Below are 18444 nucleotides of genomic sequence, written 5' to 3'. Positions count from 1 at the left end.
GAGTGTGAGCATTTCTATTTGCAGATGACAATAGACGCTCCAGACTGCCTCAGGTGGTGTGTCTACCCACAGTTTACATGTTTTATATGTGTGTAATTATGTATCCAAAAGCGCACCAAGGTTCACGAATGTGGTCTAATTGGCCCCTCCCTCCCTGATTCAAACACTCAGTGCATCAGGAAGCCACAATACCCAGCCACCTCCTCCTCCTCCTCCTCCTCCTTGCCCCTTAATTACAATGACCAGTTTGATGGATTAAGTCGACTTTATGTGAACACAATGTTTTGGGGGCTGAAATCACTGCTTCGTGTATGCCACCTGAATCATCCCTATGGCCACTTTTCGTCTGTACTTGGGCTGCATCTCCTTCGTCACAAATGTTGCTTTAAATGAATTGATTGAGGCTTCTTTTACTCGTTGCTCTGGACACGGGCCAAGATGCAGGCTGTCTAGCACATTAGGCACCACCCCCCTTTGCAGGTTTGAAATGTGAGCTGCCTGCATTTTTTTTTTCCCTCTCCATTCCTCCCTCCTCCCCTCCCCTCCCTCCTCCCCCTCCCCTCCCCTGCCCTCCCTCTCTCCCTTCTGGCGAAGTGGCTGTGGCTGCTTCTGTGTGATGTGTGTATTGGGAGAGCAAGCAATGGATCACTAGACAGAAAAAGAAGATACATCAATAACTGCTGCATACATCCGAGGTGAGGAGATAAGCATTTGGTTCTCTCTCTCTCTCTCTCCCCTTCTTTGCCTGCCCCCCCCCCCCCCCCCCCTCACCACCACACCCCTCCTCCCCCCTGTGTCCCCTTCTCTCTCCCCCCCCCCCCCCCCCCCCCCCCCCCCCCCCTTCTCTCTCCCCCCTCCCCAGCCTCTCTGTCTTTAACCCTTTACTGCTGCAGAAGCCGGCTTCTAATATTGCTAAATTATTTGTGACAATACCTTTCTTCTTCTCTGACCACAAACGTGTGTCCTCCTATTCTCCCGTGGCTGTTAGTGCTGTATGAAGTTTCCTTTTTTTCCTTTTTCTTTTTTATACAGCTTATCTCTGTTTTCCCTCTTATTGTCTCTGGGGTATTTGTTGCTTGAGTGCAAAGAAGCCGGTGGCAAGTACAGCATGAGCCCATTAGCAATGACTCCATCTGTGATTGGTTTTGCCTGCGAAACGGAGAGAGCAGCCATGAATAATTGATATGTATTGTGCAGTCAGTCACTGGACACGCAGGGAGAGAGAGAGGAGAGGAAAACAGAGAAGCTGCTGCCCAGAGACATCGGGGAAATGTAGGGGCAGAGGGAGGGAGGGGGGGGGGGGAGAATGTTAGAGAGAAGAGAGGAAGGTGGGAGGGATAGAGAGACACAGAGAAAGAGCTTTAAAATAGCTGCTGGCTTCAGTAGTGCAGAGATTAAGGCTGCCCTGTATCGCCTTTGTTCTGTTGTTGCAGATTTACGCTCAGAAGTCTTTCTAGACACATGAGTTCCCCTTTTTTTTCCTGTGCAGCTAAGAGTGAGAAATGAGCAGGGACATTGCTGGAGTTAGTCTGGTTACAATGCGGGTGGCATTTTAGACATGGAGGGTGCAGCAGGGGGCGGGGGGGGAGGGGGGGAGAGTCTTCGCTGCTGTGAGGAGGACAGAGCTACAGAGCTACAAAGCTGCGAGCTGTCAAAAGGAGGAGACAACAGTTAGAGAGTTGTGTTAGTAGGGGGTGTATTCAGTGACAAGTGGAAAGGTGGATCTGCCTCTGCTGCTGCTGAGAGTAACTTCACATTATTTCACCCTTTGGCAGGGCGGGGGTGGTGGGGCACATAGAGGGTTGATTCCTGCATTGGTGGGTGCAGGCGGGCACCCCGCCACGTCTCAAACTAACGGAATGGGCTTTGACAGTATGACGAGTAGCTCGCAACAGCTGACTGCTGCATTTGACCCACTTACAGCTCACACAGAAGGGGTCAAAATGGCCTTGATTATCTCCCGGAGTCGCGCTGACCTACTTGAGGCGGCGTTTTCCGCGAGACTCTTGGCAGTTCATCACACTCACTCCCCTCTGTGCCACACAGGACAAGCAGCCAGGCTCACTGCAGAGACACGCACACATTCTCTCCCTATGTAGTAATTCACTGGTTTCAGATCAGTGATTCAGTGTTTCTCCTGGTGCCGTCATGTGTGGTGCACTGAGGTTTTCAAATGGGAGAAACCGGATTGACTGCATTGAGATACTAATGCACCTGTTGTGGTTGTTGTCTCTCACAAATCAATCTTTAGGGAATATCAAATGCTTCTTGTCTTTGTGCTCGAAAAATAGCTAATTTTTTTATCCATTTACAATGGATTCCAATGGTGATCCAGTCACTGCAAAATATAAGTCAAACATCCATAGAAACCTGTCAAAACCACCATTGATCTCTATGCTCAATATGTTTTCAACACTCTTTATCGCTAAATAAACAACTTCTGTGTCACTGGTTTGCCTCCTCAAGGCTCCAACTCTCTGTCAGAAGTATACTATACATACTATTCATATTGATTGAATATTAACAAGGAGGTTCTTTTTTTAAGTTTCTTTGGACAGTGATGATTTTTTCAATGTGTGTCACCATTGAATCCGACGAGCTACGCTAACTAGCAAAAGACAGATTTTGGGTGAAACATTCCTGTTAATGAATGAGTTCCTGGTAAGAAAGACAGTCAGCTGATGTCATTTCTTCAACCTTTTGATTTAATTGTTAGTCGGTTGGTTGGCATGCTGGTTTCTTTATAGTTCATTTGGCTTTCTCTCTACTAAGAGGGGTTATGTTAAGCGGTGGGACAGCTCCCAACATCCCAACACGAGAGAGGTTTTGCAACAGGCGTTGCTGGTGAAGAGTTGTCTGGCTAGCTGTACGGCACTACACACTTCCAACTATTCATTACTGTTGTTTTGTCAGCTTCAATGAATCTCTTGTTTCTCTGTACAATCTCACCGAGGTGTGAAATTGCACTGACCTTTTATCTTTGAAGTTTCTTCGATAAAGTCCCTAATCACAATAACAGCAATCGGCACTCAGGCGCCATTGATAACACTTGTGTATTTGCAGACGACGCAGGCTGTTTTTTGCCTTTTTTTATTTTTATAGAATGTCCAACCATAAGTAATTATAGGATGCAGTTTGTTTACACCTCCTCATATATTGGGATCAAACCGAAAGTAGAATTTCGATCACATTTAAATATTGAAACCTCCAAAGGAGGCACAACAAAACCGCATGGTTCACAGACATATATTCATCACACCAAATTTGTCACAAGATGGAAATATTGAAGTATGATGGGGTCTCTGAAACTAATAAGAGTATTGAAATGTTACTGAAATGCCATGTGTAAAGGAAGGTAGAGTTTCTCCACCCCATCAAAGAGAAACACACCAGCATCCATCTCCTTGTTAATCTCACTGCAAGTCCTTTTTAAAGAACAAACAACAGCAAAAAGTAAAAAGCAGACTTCCACGGGTGAACTGGTGTTTGATCTTAATTTATGATCAGTCCCATAGAGTAGCTGGAAAGTAATCAAACACGTGGTGTGGATCAGGTTATCACTGTGTGGAGCGGTGGAAGCACTTCAGTTCACCTGTATCTACAGCAGAGTGAGTTGCCATACTGCAGAAAAGAAGTGATCTTGTTGCTAATTTTGTATTTATTTTTAAAGCAGTGAAAAGATGCTTTCAACGTCAGAAGAGAGAAACCCGCGGTCTTAAAGATTCAGAAAGTGAGACAGTTATGAGTGATTACACATGACGGTATTGGGCCATGCTAATGCAGCCCATTAAAGAAGCATTAAGTAATCTATGACCTTTAATCGACCTCTAATGGTGAACAGCAGAGACTTAAACTGCATCAATAATTCCTCTTTCACATTTCTATGGCACGCTCCACAACCCCCACGCCGCACACATTAACCATACTTACATTGTCTATCATAGAATTCTGGTCAAACCTTGTTAACTGCTCGGATAAAGAGCTACACATGCAGTCAATAGTAACAGCGAAAGGTACGCTCATTGATTAGCGGATACCCTGTGGTGATTAGCTGTATCGGCCCTGAAAGCAATAACTATACTTTTCTAATAGTACTTTTTTGTCATTTTTGTAGTGGCAGGAATGACACACATCCTTAAATTGCCAGCACTGGATATTTGCCATTTTGTAAAAAAATAAAAAGATAGAAAAAAAGTATTATCTATTTGAACGTTTTCTGCAATTCCATTACATCCATATTTTTTTTCTTTCTCATTTGAAGTACAGTATGTTCAATTATTTTCTCTCTTCTTTGTAGGTTTTCAGACAGTCTGTGAATTATACCTCGATGTATATTTCTCAATCACTCCGTCATCTCATAGGTTTGGTCAAATGTCTGTCATTTACTGAATATCTTAGACATGTTTGTAAAGTTCAGTAAAATGTAAAATTTGAACCCTACAGAAACCAGCTGCTGCAGGAGGTGTCAGTCTGACTCAGGTACTTGCTGTGTGTCGCACAGGAAACTCATGCATTGGCTGAATCCAACCAACCATCCTCATCACAGTCCTTACATTATGTCCTCACACTGGACCGTGTCGACATACTGTACATGGAATGACATCAGACGTGCTTTTTTTTCTCCTTCTTATTCTTTTTTTCTTTTTGGTTGGTCATCTAGAAAAGCTACATGGCTACTGTTGTGTTGTCTGTCGGAGTTTTACCGTATGAAGCATGTCACACATGTTGTTTTATCATCTTGCCTGCGTCACAGTTCACACTTGTTCTCGGCTGTTCATTAAAGCTATTGACAATCTTAAGTTTATGCCTTGTTCCACTTGGTGATTCGTATGTTAATCAAACACACTACACACTTTTGTGGGAATAAATAACCAGTAAGAGTTTGGAATGGAGCTTACACGGTAGTCACAACAATGTAATGAAACTTTAACGACCATTGTGAGAAAACTGGGACAACAAGCATCAATGAGAATGCAGTAAACGTTCAACCGCGTTTCAGTACTGGGCCACATGTAGAAGAGTCAAATTAAAATGATGTTGTGTGTTCCTGATGTAGATTTAAAATGTTAATTTATGGATAAAATACTGGAAACTTAACTGACATAAGAATTTATAAAATTAAGTATAATTAATAATAATTTTAAAAGACATCTACAGTGTGAGAATCTGCATAATTCAATATATTTAAAAGTTATTAAAACGATAATAGAAATGCAGGAATTAAATTTGAAGGAATGAGATGAATACAAGTTAATAATAATAATAATAATAATAATAATAATAATAATAATATTTATTTGTCACAAGATGAAATCATTATTTGCAAAATTATTCATTTATTTTTATTCTGCCTCAGGCATACGTACAGCTGGTATGTACAGATAAGTTCAGATTAAAATGGATACGGCTTTAGTGTCATTGTTGCCATTTGGCCTGATTGTTTGTCATTAGGAAGCTTTTTATTCAAATGCTGCACTGTTGCACATATGGACGACTCTAATGAGCCTAGAGGGGTGCCGGGACCCGACCCATGCTCCTCCAGTGTCTGTTGCCACTGTACGACTAAAGTGAGGCTTTGACCCCAGGCCCACTGTTTAAAGGTCGCAGGTGAATCAGTCACCAGCGTATGCCGCCGTGACACTACCGGCCCTGGCCAGCGCCCCGAGGTGGGCACTAGTCCGGGCACATCTGCTCCGTGCCTAATTAGTATCATTGTAGGCGAGGGCTTAAGGCCGGGCCTTTGTTAATAGCAGCCTGTTGCTCGGGGAAACAGCCTGGCTCCTGTAAGCAGCTTCTTTGCAGGTCTGCTCATCTGATAATCTGGTTGCAAAAGTGCTCGGTTAAAAACACACTCTGTGCTGGTGCAGTCAGTTGAGACCTCAGTGTGCTCAGGTGAAAGGTTCGTCAGTCAGATAAGTCCTCTGAAGATGTGTCTTGTCCAAACGCAATGTGCTTGTCTGTGGCACACAAAGAAGTTGCTTCATCTGCTACTCGGCGATAAAGATGCTTTTTCCCTGTTTAAAGGACCATGGCAGGATCTTTGCAAGTTTTACTTCCTTAATTGCAAATCATGTATGCGTGTTTACTTAGATTTTAGCTAATGTCTGTTTCCACTCTTTTCAACTCATTAATGTACAGTTTGAAAATCCGTTAGCTAACTGTTGAAGCTTCAGTTGAACCATATTAATCACTTGTATAATCTTTGGAAGAGCAACATAAAACAGAACACTATAGAATTAGTAGAAATTTATATTGAACAACAATAAAACACAGTCCCAACGTCTCAATTGAAGCTGCAATGTAACTTTCACCAGAGGGCACACGTGAGGTTTGCTGTGATGCATTACTGCGAGTTACACAGTTTATTTAAATACGATACAAAGTGAATAACACATACTACCTGAAAAGAAAAACAATGGCATGCTTTGCAGTTAAGTATGATTTATAACCTGATTTCTTGTTGTAGATGTGCTACCACTGCAGTGGTACTTTGAGGAGACTTGGCCTCAGACACTATAAACATGCTGTGGTCAGGGTTTAGCTCCTGATTTAAGACCTAAAGATGTAGGTTTGGAAAGAGTTTTGCTCCCAATCAGCTTACAGTCGTGGGGAGCGACATAGAGTAACAGATTGGAGATCCAATGTTCAAGGAATTAATTCTCACCAGGGGGTGAAACGTGGTAGATTTGCACCTCCGTGCTTTACAGGGACCCTGAATGGCATGCCCTGTTTTTAATGAAGAGATTTGTTGCATGTGCCAAGAGAGATTATCTTTTAAAACACTGGCCTGCTTAGGCGACGGTTTGGTTCCTGTAGAACCATGACCAAGAAACGTCAGTCAGAGTGATGAGCTCTGCATGAATCATCTCAGGATTGTGGCGTTTATTGTATCAGGTTGCGCTCAGTATTCAGTTTGTTCCAAGTGGATGTCTTTAAAGATACACAGTGTAATCTTCATCTCGAATCTGTGGGCACAGCTTTTATTTATCTTGTATGTATTCTTTTATATATATTTAGGAATCCTGCATTTTCGTATGTATATCAAATGCGCATCACAAAGGGGGTTAGCTGGATATTTTCATACCGGAGTTATTACAACAGCAGAAGCGTGAAGGGGAATAAGGGACCGCGTTTCTATCCGTCAGTTACGATGCTTAGAGAGGATTTTGATGTTGCAACAAAGAACACAGGACGTCAAAACAACAACCCAGAAACACAAAATCTGCTGCATTGTGCCGCTTGCCTCCACATGGCCACATATGCTTGTGGCCTCAGTAAAACCTTTTTGGCACAAGTCCAAGCCCCCCCTCCTCTACGTTGTCCTCGCCGGATGGACATGGCACGACATTGTGGCCATGTGGCCAGCAGGAGGCTGTATTTAAGCCGGCGCAGCTCTGAAATGGGCCATAAAACCATCGCCAGCAAGTCTGGCTCCCCATGAGGCAACTGGCCTAAGTACTCATTGACAAGACTCCAACATCACTGACTTCCCAGAGAGAGAGAGAGAGAGAGAGAGCAGCAGAGGAAATAATGCAAGAAAAAAAAAAGCAGCAGACAGAGATGAGGTGCAGACAGGAGGCGGTTGTCTGGCCTATATAGACGGGCTGTTTTATAACCGTTAGCGCTAATGCTTTCAATCCACAACGTGTCGCTGCTTTATCATACTTTCCCACTGCTACATTCTCACTGTCATTATGGTTTTGGTAATTTGTCTCGCAGCTCATTTTCACTTAATGAAATAGCTACTTGATTGCGTATGTTTAAGACACCTCAGGGGAAATGTGTCACATTTTGATGTCACATTTTGATGCCACATGGCGGCCACGACATTCACATGTTCCCAACTTCACACGTCCTTCCCACTTCATCAGGTTTCTGAAAACATCACCCTGAAATATGTCACCAAATGACCTCACCAAACTTTTAAAGTCTTAGAAAGTGAGATGATGAAGTCAGTTTACAGACTCTTTTTTTTTTTTTTACGACACCCAGTTTGCGCTCGCTGCCGAAGCGTTGCGTAGTTGAGAGCGCTAAAGTGTCCGCCGCGTGTGAAAGGCGGTCCACCTGTGGGCGTTGATCTACTTATCCTTCCATGGACAAGCAGTTCTGGTATGCCGCAGGATGACAGGTCTGTAACCTGTTATACCCGCTCCTCAAAAGACCATGGACGAGTCGCTTCCATTTCATTATCAAATTGGCACCGGTGAACAATTGGTGGCATCTGTGAAAAGACACCCCCCCCCCTCCCAAAAAAAAGAGCGGTTTGATGGATGCCGGGCGGGCGTCCATGGCTCTGTGGTGACTGTGTCGGAGCGCCGCGAGGCAGAGAGGGAGATGATTTACGATCCATCCGTTGGTTTACGCGGGAAAGTTTGGCACTGGCTCGAAGCAGTGTCATAGCAACAAGGTTTTCATGTAGTTTTCTGTATATTATGAGGTAAATCCCACAATTTTACAGTTCCGGGAAGCCTGTAAGCCAGGGATTCTTTGGCTAAAACTAAACATAGCTGTTTTGCATGGCCTCTTGGGTGCTTTCAGTAACCAGGGATACTAGGGCTCCCTAGACTCTCTCTTATTTTAATTGACTTTGGCCTGCAGGAGGCCTTGTGTCCATTCAAACCTTTCTGGGCAGAGAGAGAGAGAGAGAGAAACAGAATAGAGCTCCCTCAGAAACTAAAGAGTGCAGCCCACTAGAGCCGTTCTTGTTAGTTTGCTCATGGTCTTTGTTCTCCTTTCAGCCCTTCTGCCTAAATGTCTTCAAACAAGTCGTTTGGGGGTTTGTGATTTCTCTCGAACAGCAAAAATTGGACCGCATTGGTACAGTTAGTGTGGGAATAAGTGAGGAAGTGCTGCTGACAACGTGAGTGCGATGTGACGACTGGATGTGTGCTGCATGTTTGTGTGGACGTTAGTGAGCCATGTGGGGCAATGCCAGGTGGGAGTCCAGGGTTGACAAGGGAGCAGGTGTCTATTAGATACAGAGCAGAGAGGGAGGGAGGGGAGGGGAGGGACGAGGATCATGAGAGCTCTTGGCATCTGCCCTACCTGCTGCCTCCCATGCAGTCCTCCTGCCAGTAAACGGAGGGAAAGAGGGAGGGAGAACAGGAAAAAGACCAAGAGCAGAGAAACATGTTTTTGAGGAGGCAGCAAACCTTTTACATGGTAGCCATACATGTCATGTCTGTCGGGTTATCCTCTCCCACAGGTTGTTTGTGCAGAACCCACAGCCACTATTCATAGGAGATGGGTTTCATTTGCTTTACATCTGTTTTAAAGGGTCAGCTCATAGCTTCTTTTTTTCCTCTTTTTTTTAATGCCGTCACCCTATTACAATGGAGGTGGATGGCATTTCATTTGACATGCATTAAAGAAATTAAAACGGAACATGTCAAAAGAAAAATTTATAGGGACTATTTATTTCGTAAGATGGAATTATAGTTGAGGCCATGGCATAACTGTAGATAGCTGGAGCATGGGTTTTGATTTATACCGCTGCTCCACTGCAGCAGCAGACAGATTTATTGGTAATTACCTAGAGTCGTCGATAGTGTTTACACTCTTTCAGTTGCTTTTGTGATACGAGAAATATTGGGAAAGTCGGCCTTGTTTCATAACTGAAAAGTCTTCTTTTTTTTCTACTTTCTTCACGTTATGTTCACCTTCAACCATCTTTAGCGGCATCCAAAACTTGAACACACGAGTGGCCCAAACTGACCAGTCATGGTCTAAACGTAGCTGCCATAGCCTCGGCGTGTCGTCACGTTTTAGAGAAGATCAGCCTACTACGCATGTAGCGCCGTAGCTCCCTTGAAAAAACAACAAAAAAGTCACGTTCCTTGTAATGCATAATATTTTGAGCAGCACAAATTAAATTATGTTCACTTCCATTGTATCGGGGTAGATACAGAAATCCCTGAGACAAGTATCTCAAAATAGGGCCAATCCACAATGGCCAGACACCATGTAATTAAGGTGGACTGACCCTATAATCTCGAGGCCCTTTTCTTTTGGTAGAGCATTAAGAGGCCGAACTGAGGTATTTAATCACCACAGTTTACCTCTGTGCCTCCTGTCTGAACGTGTGGTGAAAGTTGGGGTGGGGGAGCATTATCATTGGAAAGAGCATTGAACAACTGTCAGAGATGCTGTCCATGTCATTTGTCATGTCCCCTTGGGGCTTTATGACGGAGAGTAAAGCTGGAGGCTACAGGCCCGGCCACTGAACCACCCATCTAGTCCCAGCAGATGCGTTTACCGCCCTTTGCCAAGGCTGACCATCAGGCCGCGCAGCTGAGCACCAGAATATCAATACGGCTCAGACTCAGCTGGGCCCTTGGGACTATCTACAAGGCAAACAGGGTAGGCTCCTCTCCTTACGGAAGACAGAGACCCTTAGCCGCCAGGGAGACCAATGTAAACAGAGGAAAAAGATGCTCCGTGGCTCCAAACGGCAGTTTGATTTGCTCCCGAATAGTCGTTTTGAAGAGCTACACCTGAGACGATTATCTCCATTTTTGGGCTTTTTTTCAGGGAGGGAAACAGATGAGTCTATTGAAGGACCGTCTGTAGGAGGAGAGGGGAAGAAAAACAGTAATCCTTTTGTGTTCATCATCCGCACTGTCCTGAGAAATGCTTGGGTGAAGGAGGAGGAGGAGGAGGCGGCGGGAGAGACTGTGAGGAGTTACGGGTTGGCTGTTCCTCCTCCTGTCACATGAAACCTGAAGTTTATCCTCTGAGTCAGTGACAGAGCCTCTCCTTTAAACGGGTTGGTGCTCAGCGGAGGTGATCATTTTGTGTGGTGATAAGCCCTTTATCTAATGGTGGGGTAGAGTAATTCCTCTTTAAGTGGGAGCGCCGGTGCTTCCCTCTCGCTTCTCTCTTTTTCCCCTCTTTCTCTTCGATATGTTTTGTCATTTCGCTGCTCGGTTCAACACTGTTGTTTTTGTCCTGCGGCTGTTGATGTCGGCCTTGGTGTGAAACAAGGATACCGTCACCTCAGCCAGACGGCCTCACAGTGGCACAGTTAGGGGATAAATTGTGGAGACGTGTTTATCAACAGAGAAGAAGTGCAAGTTACCCCTTGTTGGAAGAGAATAATGGGACCTAATTGAGCTGTAACATGCTGGCCGGACGCCAGGCCCTTGAATTGAAAACTCTCTCCATCAGAAGGGGTCTGGGAGGAGGGAGGGTGCTGTTGAAACACTGCAGGCCGTTTTAACATAGATGTGAAACTCGTAAACCTATTAGCCGCACTTGGACCCGGTTATATTAAATTAAAACTAACCTACAAATCTCTGCGTCAACCTGCGAGTGTGATGTTGTCAGGAGAAGAGCACCTGAGAGGCCTTTTCTGTCAACCCAAGCAAAGTCAGATCAATTCTCTGGAGGAACGGCACAGCCTGTCTCCTGGCACCTGCCTTGCCAAGAACAGGAGGCAGGAAGGAGGAGGGGGTGGTGGTGGGGGGGGAGAGAGAGAGAGAGGGAGAGGGGAAAAAAGCGAGGGAGCATGAGCGGGTGGGATGGAGGAAAAACCCAGCTGCCTCTTCTGCGCCTGAGCCCCGTGCTGCTTTTAAAGGAGTGGGAGGGAGGGGAGGCAGAGGAGAGGGAGAGGCAGAGAGACTGCTGGCACCATCTGTACATGTCTTTTGTATTCCAGCCCTCATCTTTACACAGAGCGAGGCTGGTGTGCTCAGTGTTCAAATGAAAGGAGAGGACGTGCCTTTTTGGGGTGCGCTGCTTTGAGAGGGGAAGGTGTGTGTTTGTGTGCCGACGCTGAAATTCGGTTTTGTCCTCGGAAATAGAGGACTCAGAGGACATCTCGCACTCAGAGGACATCACGTGTCCTATTTATTTTACCTCCTATAAAATGAGCCAGTGGGGGTGTCTTTCCTTACATGTGTGTGCGTGTGTGTGTGTGCGTCAGCAGGCTTGTGCTCTGTTTGCAAGCACTCATGTGAGGGCAAATCTCTGGGTTGCCATGTTTGTGATGGGAGTCAGAAGCTTTTGTTTGTTCCTCCCTCCCATCAGCCCCATTAGCCTGATGCCTCCTCTCTCACTGACTCACTCAACCTTTTTGGTTTTTTTATATCTCTCCCTCTCTGTGTAATATGTGCTGTGGTGGCCCGTCCTTGCGTGTAGCAGCAGGGTGGATCTGCCTGCGAGGACAGCCTGCACTGTCTGCTGTCATATTGACGTGGCTTTTTGCAGCTGTAATCACCAAGCGCTCCGTTTCACCCCCTCCTCCCTCGCTCCTCTCTCCTCTCTCCTTAGTCAGCCTGGAAGTGCTGTGAATCATAAGAGGAGATGGCTGCCCTGCTCTTTGATTGAATCCACATTCCCTTTCTCCTCTGACGCCGCAGATAGAGGGCTAGACGGAGGAAGGGAAGCGAGAGGGAGAGTAAAAAGGGAAAGTGAGTGTTTTGTAGTTGGCACAGTATAAAAACATGCACTGCAGATGAAAAGCATATGATTCGATCAAACCGAGCGGTAGGTAGGAGAGCAGGGAAGGGCTGGAGACCATCTGCAGGCCCAGAGTGAACCCTAGTGGCCAAGAGCTGCAGTGACATGCTGGATTTGAAGCTGATCTCTTATATTTGCTCCATGAAGGAGCCTCCTTTTGTGTCTTACTGTAGGAGGAGATTCCTAGTGTCAGTTAGGTGATCTCTAGGTACTCCTGGTCTTAAATATTAAGCTATTTATTTTTCTAATTATCTTGCGTGTTGACATGTTGCCTCTTCTTACCTTTCATAATGTGCATTTAAATAAACTTATAAAGTGACACAAATGTGTTTTTCAGGATGAAGCCATGCTTTTTGTAATGTGGGGTTTAGTTATTAAAAAAATCATTAGTATTCACAAAAAAAAGGGGAAAAAAGAAACTCCCAGGACTGATACATTTATACAATGAAGACCTAACTAATAAAATGGTATTAATAGAAATAAACGTATTAACAGAGCAAATATCTATTAAAAGAAAGGGTAATAATCACTCAAACTATAAAAGTGGCAGAGAAGTGTGCATCCGAATGCAAATGTCCCTCTAATGTGTATCTTGATGCTATCGTGGATATGAGTAATGCATTCCTCCTCTGAAAATGTAAGAAGCTTCATTCTTAAATCGAATAAACATAAAAGCGTCCATAAGCAGAGTAAAAGTTATATTTGTCCAAAGGACAGAAAAATCATCAAATAGTATAAACACACCAACAAAAAAATAATACTGAAAGGACACAACTGCTTTTATAATACGGTCTTACCTTTTACTCAGCACATCATTTCAGAAAAGGTCCGGCTTTTTAAATGTTATTGCCTTTTCTTATGATTTTTCATCTTATATGATCCTTAAATGTTCAATGTTGTTGCATAGTCACGTGGCCTGAGACTGTACACCTGTATTTGTTTTGTACCTGGCACAGACCGGACAGAGACCCTACACATCATTTTGTCAGTCAGGCCATTGCTTTTTTCTCCAGAAGCTTCTGTGCCTAAGTTGTTGTTTCTTCTACCCTCCTCTTCTCACATTATCAGTTTTTGCAGTTTTTACAAGTTTTGTATTTTTTAAAGCGCTTGCCGACGTTATTTCTCACGGGAGTCCACTGATCCACTCATTCCTCTGCTCTCTCTCTCTACAGCTCTTCTGTCCTCGTGGTGTGAGGAGCTGGGACGCCTCCTCCTCCTCCGTCACCAGAAGAACCGGCAGAACGAGCCTCCGGGAAAAGTGCCCATGCAGCCCCCCATGAGCTCCATGAAGCCCGGCCTTTCACACGGGTCAGTATTCACACTGCTGCGCTTTTTGGCTTGTGTGTGAGGTGTGTTTGTGTGTGCGTCGGGTGTGTGAACAGACAGACCAGGCCCTTGGGGAAAGCCCTTCCTCTCCACATGAAGCCCGGTGTTCCTTCTGGATCAGTGGCCAGACAAACTGCCAGCCTAACTGCTTGTAGCACAGTCAATACGGACAAACAGTACCTCACTACCCCTAGAATATGTTGTTAATAATTACAACACAGTGTTTGTGCATGTTTTTACTTTATAATCCTAACGATAAAACCTTTTGTCTCTCTTCCTATCGTTCAGCAATATATAATATATACCTACTTTGACTACTATTGTGCATGGCAAATATTTGTGAAGTGACGCAGGGCACATTTTATTTGCCTACATGATGTGTTTTCATCCTTCCTCAGCAGAGATGGGTCTTTTCCCTATGACTCAGTCCCCTGGCAACAGAACACCAATCAGCCTCCAGGTTCGTTGTCGGTGGTTACGACCGTCTGGGGCGTGACCAACACGTCGCAGAGCCAGGTGAGATCACATATCCGACCAACAGAGTAGAATTGTTTCTGAGTGGACTGCATCTGATAAGTGATACTGCAGGTGGTGACTGCCTCAGCAGTCACATAGACCTATATTCAGATTTTTTACTTTTCTGTCTTAATGTTAAAGCATCCAACATTTACCCCTGTATCTCTGTATGTCTATGTCCAACAGGTGTTGGGGAATCCCATGGTGAACAACAACAATCCCATGAACCCTGGGGGCAACCCTATGGGCTCGGGTATGCCTGGTAACAATCCAGGGATGAACTCTCCTCAGTTCCCTGGTCCTCAGCAGCAGTTCCCCAGCAAGGGCAACTCCAACCAGGGCTACATGCAGCAGGGCATGTACGGACGACCCAACTACCCTGGAGGAGGAGGCTTTGGTGGCAAGTAAGTGGACAGTTGATTAGTAGCTGTCGCTGCAATGATTAAAACCGCTTGCAAAGAATGAATTCTGTCAGATAAAATGGTCGCACTCCTCCAGCACAAGTTAATTTCCTATATTGCGTTGCTCTTTGTCATAGTTACCCTGGAGGGCCTAACGCCGGACCTGGAGGAATGGGCATCCCGCAACACTCCCGTCCTCAGTCAGACTTCACCCAGCCTGCCGCGGCTGCTGCCGCTGCTGCAGTTGCTGCCGCTGCCGCCACGGCAACCGCCACTGCCACAGCGACTGTAGCTGCCATGCAGGAAAACCAGAACAAAGACATGAGCCAATATGGACCGGTAGGACACGGCAAACAATATAGCACCTCTCTCACTTTGCCTTTCAGTACAAGTTGATTTAGGGTTATTGGGGAACAAGGTTAAATCAATGTTAAGTGCGAATCATTAGTTGAAGTTGTAATGGGCCAAATAGCACATTTAGCTATAACAAAAGCTGACAGGGACATATTTTTTGAATTTTAATAGACTCTTTTCACTCTTAGATGGTTGATTGCACCCATTTTGTTTTCCAGATGAGTTCCTCTTTCCAGATGGGACCAAACCAGGCGTACAGCAGCCAGTTCATGAACCAGCCAGGACCCCGCGGCCCTCCATCCAACCCTGGGAACATGGGCACTGGCATGAATGCATCCAGCATGAGCGGACCCCCCATGGGAATGAACCAGCCCAGGGGCCAAGGCATGGGGCATTTTGGGGCCCACGGCCAAAGGATGCCCCAGCAAGGCTATGCAGGACCCCGGCCTCAGGGCATGGGTATGCAGGGCATGAAAAGGCCGTACCCAGGGGAGGTGAGTGGATGTGAATTCAACACTTTCACCGTCAAGGTTTAGCTTGTTTGATGAATGTTGAATTTATGTATGGCATCCCTTAATCCACAGCCAAACTATGGTGGGCAGCAGTATGGACCAAACAGCCAGTTCCCTAACCAGCAGGGGCCGTACCCCACACAGAACCCCTCAAGGCCGCTGCCGTCCCCAAACTACCCTGGCCAGAGGATGCCAGGACAGCAGCTGCAGGGACAATACCCACCACCCAGTGGTGCCATGGGCCAGTACTATAAGGTGCAGTAATGATGCCATTCACAAAAAATGCTGATAATTATTTTTGCAGGGTATCATAACGAAAACCTTTTAGCTAGGTGTCAGCTATTTTTTTGAAAATAATTTAAAAAAATTATCCGTTTCATCAAATTACAGCAAGAACCATCTTTTAATGGCCAAACAAATAACTTCTCTGGGAGTGGATATCAGTACAGCCAGGGTACTATGAATGGGGTAAGTCCATTTTTGTACCAATTGTGTTTCATCACATCATTCTCTTGCTTGTGCTGTTCATATTACTATGAACATTTGATTTACTAATCGATTGTCTTCAATATAGCCGCCCAGACCGGTGGGTAACTATCCTCACTCCCCAGTGCCAGGCAACCCCACCCCTCCAATGACACCAGGAAGTAACATCCCTCCATACCTGTCGCCAAACCAGGACGTGAAGCCCCCTTTCCCTCCTGACATCAAACCAAATATCACTGCTCTCCCTCCCCCTCCAGGTTAGTAACTCAAAAACGTCCAATGAAGAAATCCTAATTGTGTATTAATTCTTTAAAGGTTCATGATAGTCTGACCATGGTTCTTCTTCAACCAATGTAGCCAACCACAACGAGGAGCTGCGGCTAACGTTCCCAGTGCGAGACGGGGTGGTCCTAGAGCCCTTCAGGCTAGAGCACAACCTGGCTGTTAGCAACCACGTCTTCCACTTACGGCCCTCTGTACACCAGACGCTCATGTGGAGGTAAGACACCATGAAATGAATCAACATACAATATCTTTTGAGTTTTGATGTCTGGTTTAGTTCCTGGCTGCTGGCTCTTGGCGCTCACATGTATGTTTTAGGACGATTTGGTGAACAAAACACTGGCAGAAATATCCAATGGGCGCCAGTCTAGGGTCATTACTATTTTCCTTTGACATGACCAGCCTTGTACGAAAAATGTTGAAACGTACAAGCCCCATAAAGTATAACTGGCCGATTTTGGATAGCAAGCCAGTGACGGATCATCTTCTTGTTGGTGCACAAACAACTTGGGGTTAGCCATGACAAGGACAAATGTGCAAGGTGAATCATCCATTAAAAATAACTGAAAAACACATTATGTGTCCATCAATATGATGGACACATAATATATAGTTATGTGGATGACACCCAACTATACCTCAGTGTAAAGCCCAGTGATCATTTGATTCTCAGTCATCACGGAAATTGCGTCACAGATAAGAGTAAAGAACCAATGGACATTCTTCAAATCATCTTAACCTTTGGCAAGCTGATTGAAAAGGATGTGCATTCATACTGTCTGCCGCTGACAATTATTTTAAAAAAAAAGATAAAATGCCCACGAAGGTCATTCATCCATTCATTTTCTCTGATTTAGATTATTGTAATTCCCATTACTCCCCTCTCAAGCCAAAGTCATTCTCCCATCTGGAGCTTATTAAGAGTCTTGCAATGGGAATTCTTTTGAGACGACGTTAATCTAAATCTCGCCTCCCATCTCTGGTGGTCTGTTTGCTTTAGGATTGATGAGAAGGTTGTAAAGAATGCAAACATCAGACTGTGGTTGTCTTTTATGTCCCACAGGACACTCTGTAACACTCGCTCATGAAGATCTTTTCTTTTCTTGTCCGTGCAGATCGGACCTGGAGCTGCAGTTTAAGTGCTACCACCACGAAGACCGTCAGATGAACACCAACTGGCCGGCATCTGTCCAAGTCAGCGTAAACGCCACACCGCTCACCATCGAGCGGGGCGACAATAAGACCTCCCACAAACCCCTGCACTTAAAACAAGTATGCCAGCCAGGAAGGAACACGATCCAGATCACAGTCACTGCCTGCTGTTGTGTGAGTACACACATCTGCAGAACTAATACAAAGAAGTTTTTTACAAAACCAGGCGCAAAAAGTAGTTGCCAGATGATTAAAAGTCGGACATAAAAAATAAAAATTGTTAAAAAGTAGTTCCCCCTAAGAGTAGTTGTGTGAGTGACATTGATGTTTCCTCTTGCAGTCGCACTTGTTTGTGCTGCAGCTCGTCCATAGGCCCTCAGTTCGCTCGGTGCTCCAGGGCTTACTGAAGAAGAGGCTTCTGCCTGCAGAACACTGCATCACCAAAGGTATAAGAAGAAGAAAAAACGTCACATTTTGCACGCTAACGTCCTGATCGTTCTAGGAGTCCCTGCTTACGCGCTATATTTATTTCCTCCTGTCTCAAAGTCAAGAGGAACTTCAGCAGCGTTGCAGCGTCGTCGGGGAACGCAGCGCTCAACGGCGAGGACGGCGTGGAGCAGACGGCCATTAAGGTTTCCCTCAAATGTCCAATCACCTTCCGGCGAATACAACTTCCAGCAAGAGGCCATGACTGCAAACACGTTCAGGTGAGCACTGCAGGGATGCAGACACACGCCGAGAGTCAAACAGCACATGCAAAGAAGGATTTGGAAATAATGTACTGGCTAACAAGTGTGTCTACTTTTCTTGCTCTTCCAGTGTTTTGATTTGGAATCATATTTACAACTCAACTGTGAGCGGGGGACATGGCGATGTCCTGTATGCAAGTACGTTTATCAGCTTGAATACAAAGCAGTATTTGCCCTGACTGTACTTTTGACGGTAATCCACAGAAT

General features: G+C 45.2%; 1 protein-coding gene across 3 annotated transcripts in view; it reads left to right on the top strand.

Annotated features, from left to right (window-relative positions):
* Positions 1 to 18444, top strand: part of LOC117748851 (zinc finger MIZ domain-containing protein 1-like) — a 105274-nt gene that overhangs the window by 81912 nt on the left and 4918 nt on the right. For 2 of the 3 annotated variants that reach the window (XM_034558952.1, XM_034558954.1), the window contains 13 exons: positions 13632 to 13767; positions 14184 to 14301; positions 14488 to 14705; positions 14840 to 15041; positions 15275 to 15550; positions 15641 to 15823; positions 15959 to 16036; positions 16143 to 16311; positions 16412 to 16553; positions 17452 to 17662; positions 17829 to 17934; positions 18035 to 18195; positions 18308 to 18375. In XM_034558952.1, the coding sequence (XP_034414843.1) occupies positions 13632 to 13767; positions 14184 to 14301; positions 14488 to 14705; positions 14840 to 15041; positions 15275 to 15550; positions 15641 to 15823; positions 15959 to 16036; positions 16143 to 16311; positions 16412 to 16553; positions 17452 to 17662; positions 17829 to 17934; positions 18035 to 18195; positions 18308 to 18375 (2068 nt within the window). The remainder of the gene's footprint in view (positions 1 to 13631; positions 13768 to 14183; positions 14302 to 14487; positions 14706 to 14839; positions 15042 to 15274; positions 15551 to 15640; positions 15824 to 15958; positions 16037 to 16142; positions 16312 to 16411; positions 16554 to 17451; positions 17663 to 17828; positions 17935 to 18034; positions 18196 to 18307; positions 18376 to 18444) is intronic. The other variant, XM_034558955.1, reaches the window with a different exon arrangement.

Source organism: Cyclopterus lumpus, chromosome 19 (genome assembly GCF_009769545.1).
Source record: "Cyclopterus lumpus isolate fCycLum1 chromosome 19, fCycLum1.pri, whole genome shotgun sequence".
NCBI lineage: Eukaryota > Metazoa > Chordata > Actinopteri > Perciformes > Cyclopteridae > Cyclopterus > Cyclopterus lumpus.
Note: the sequence above shows the minus strand (reverse complement) of the source record. Positions and strands in the feature narration are given on the sequence as shown.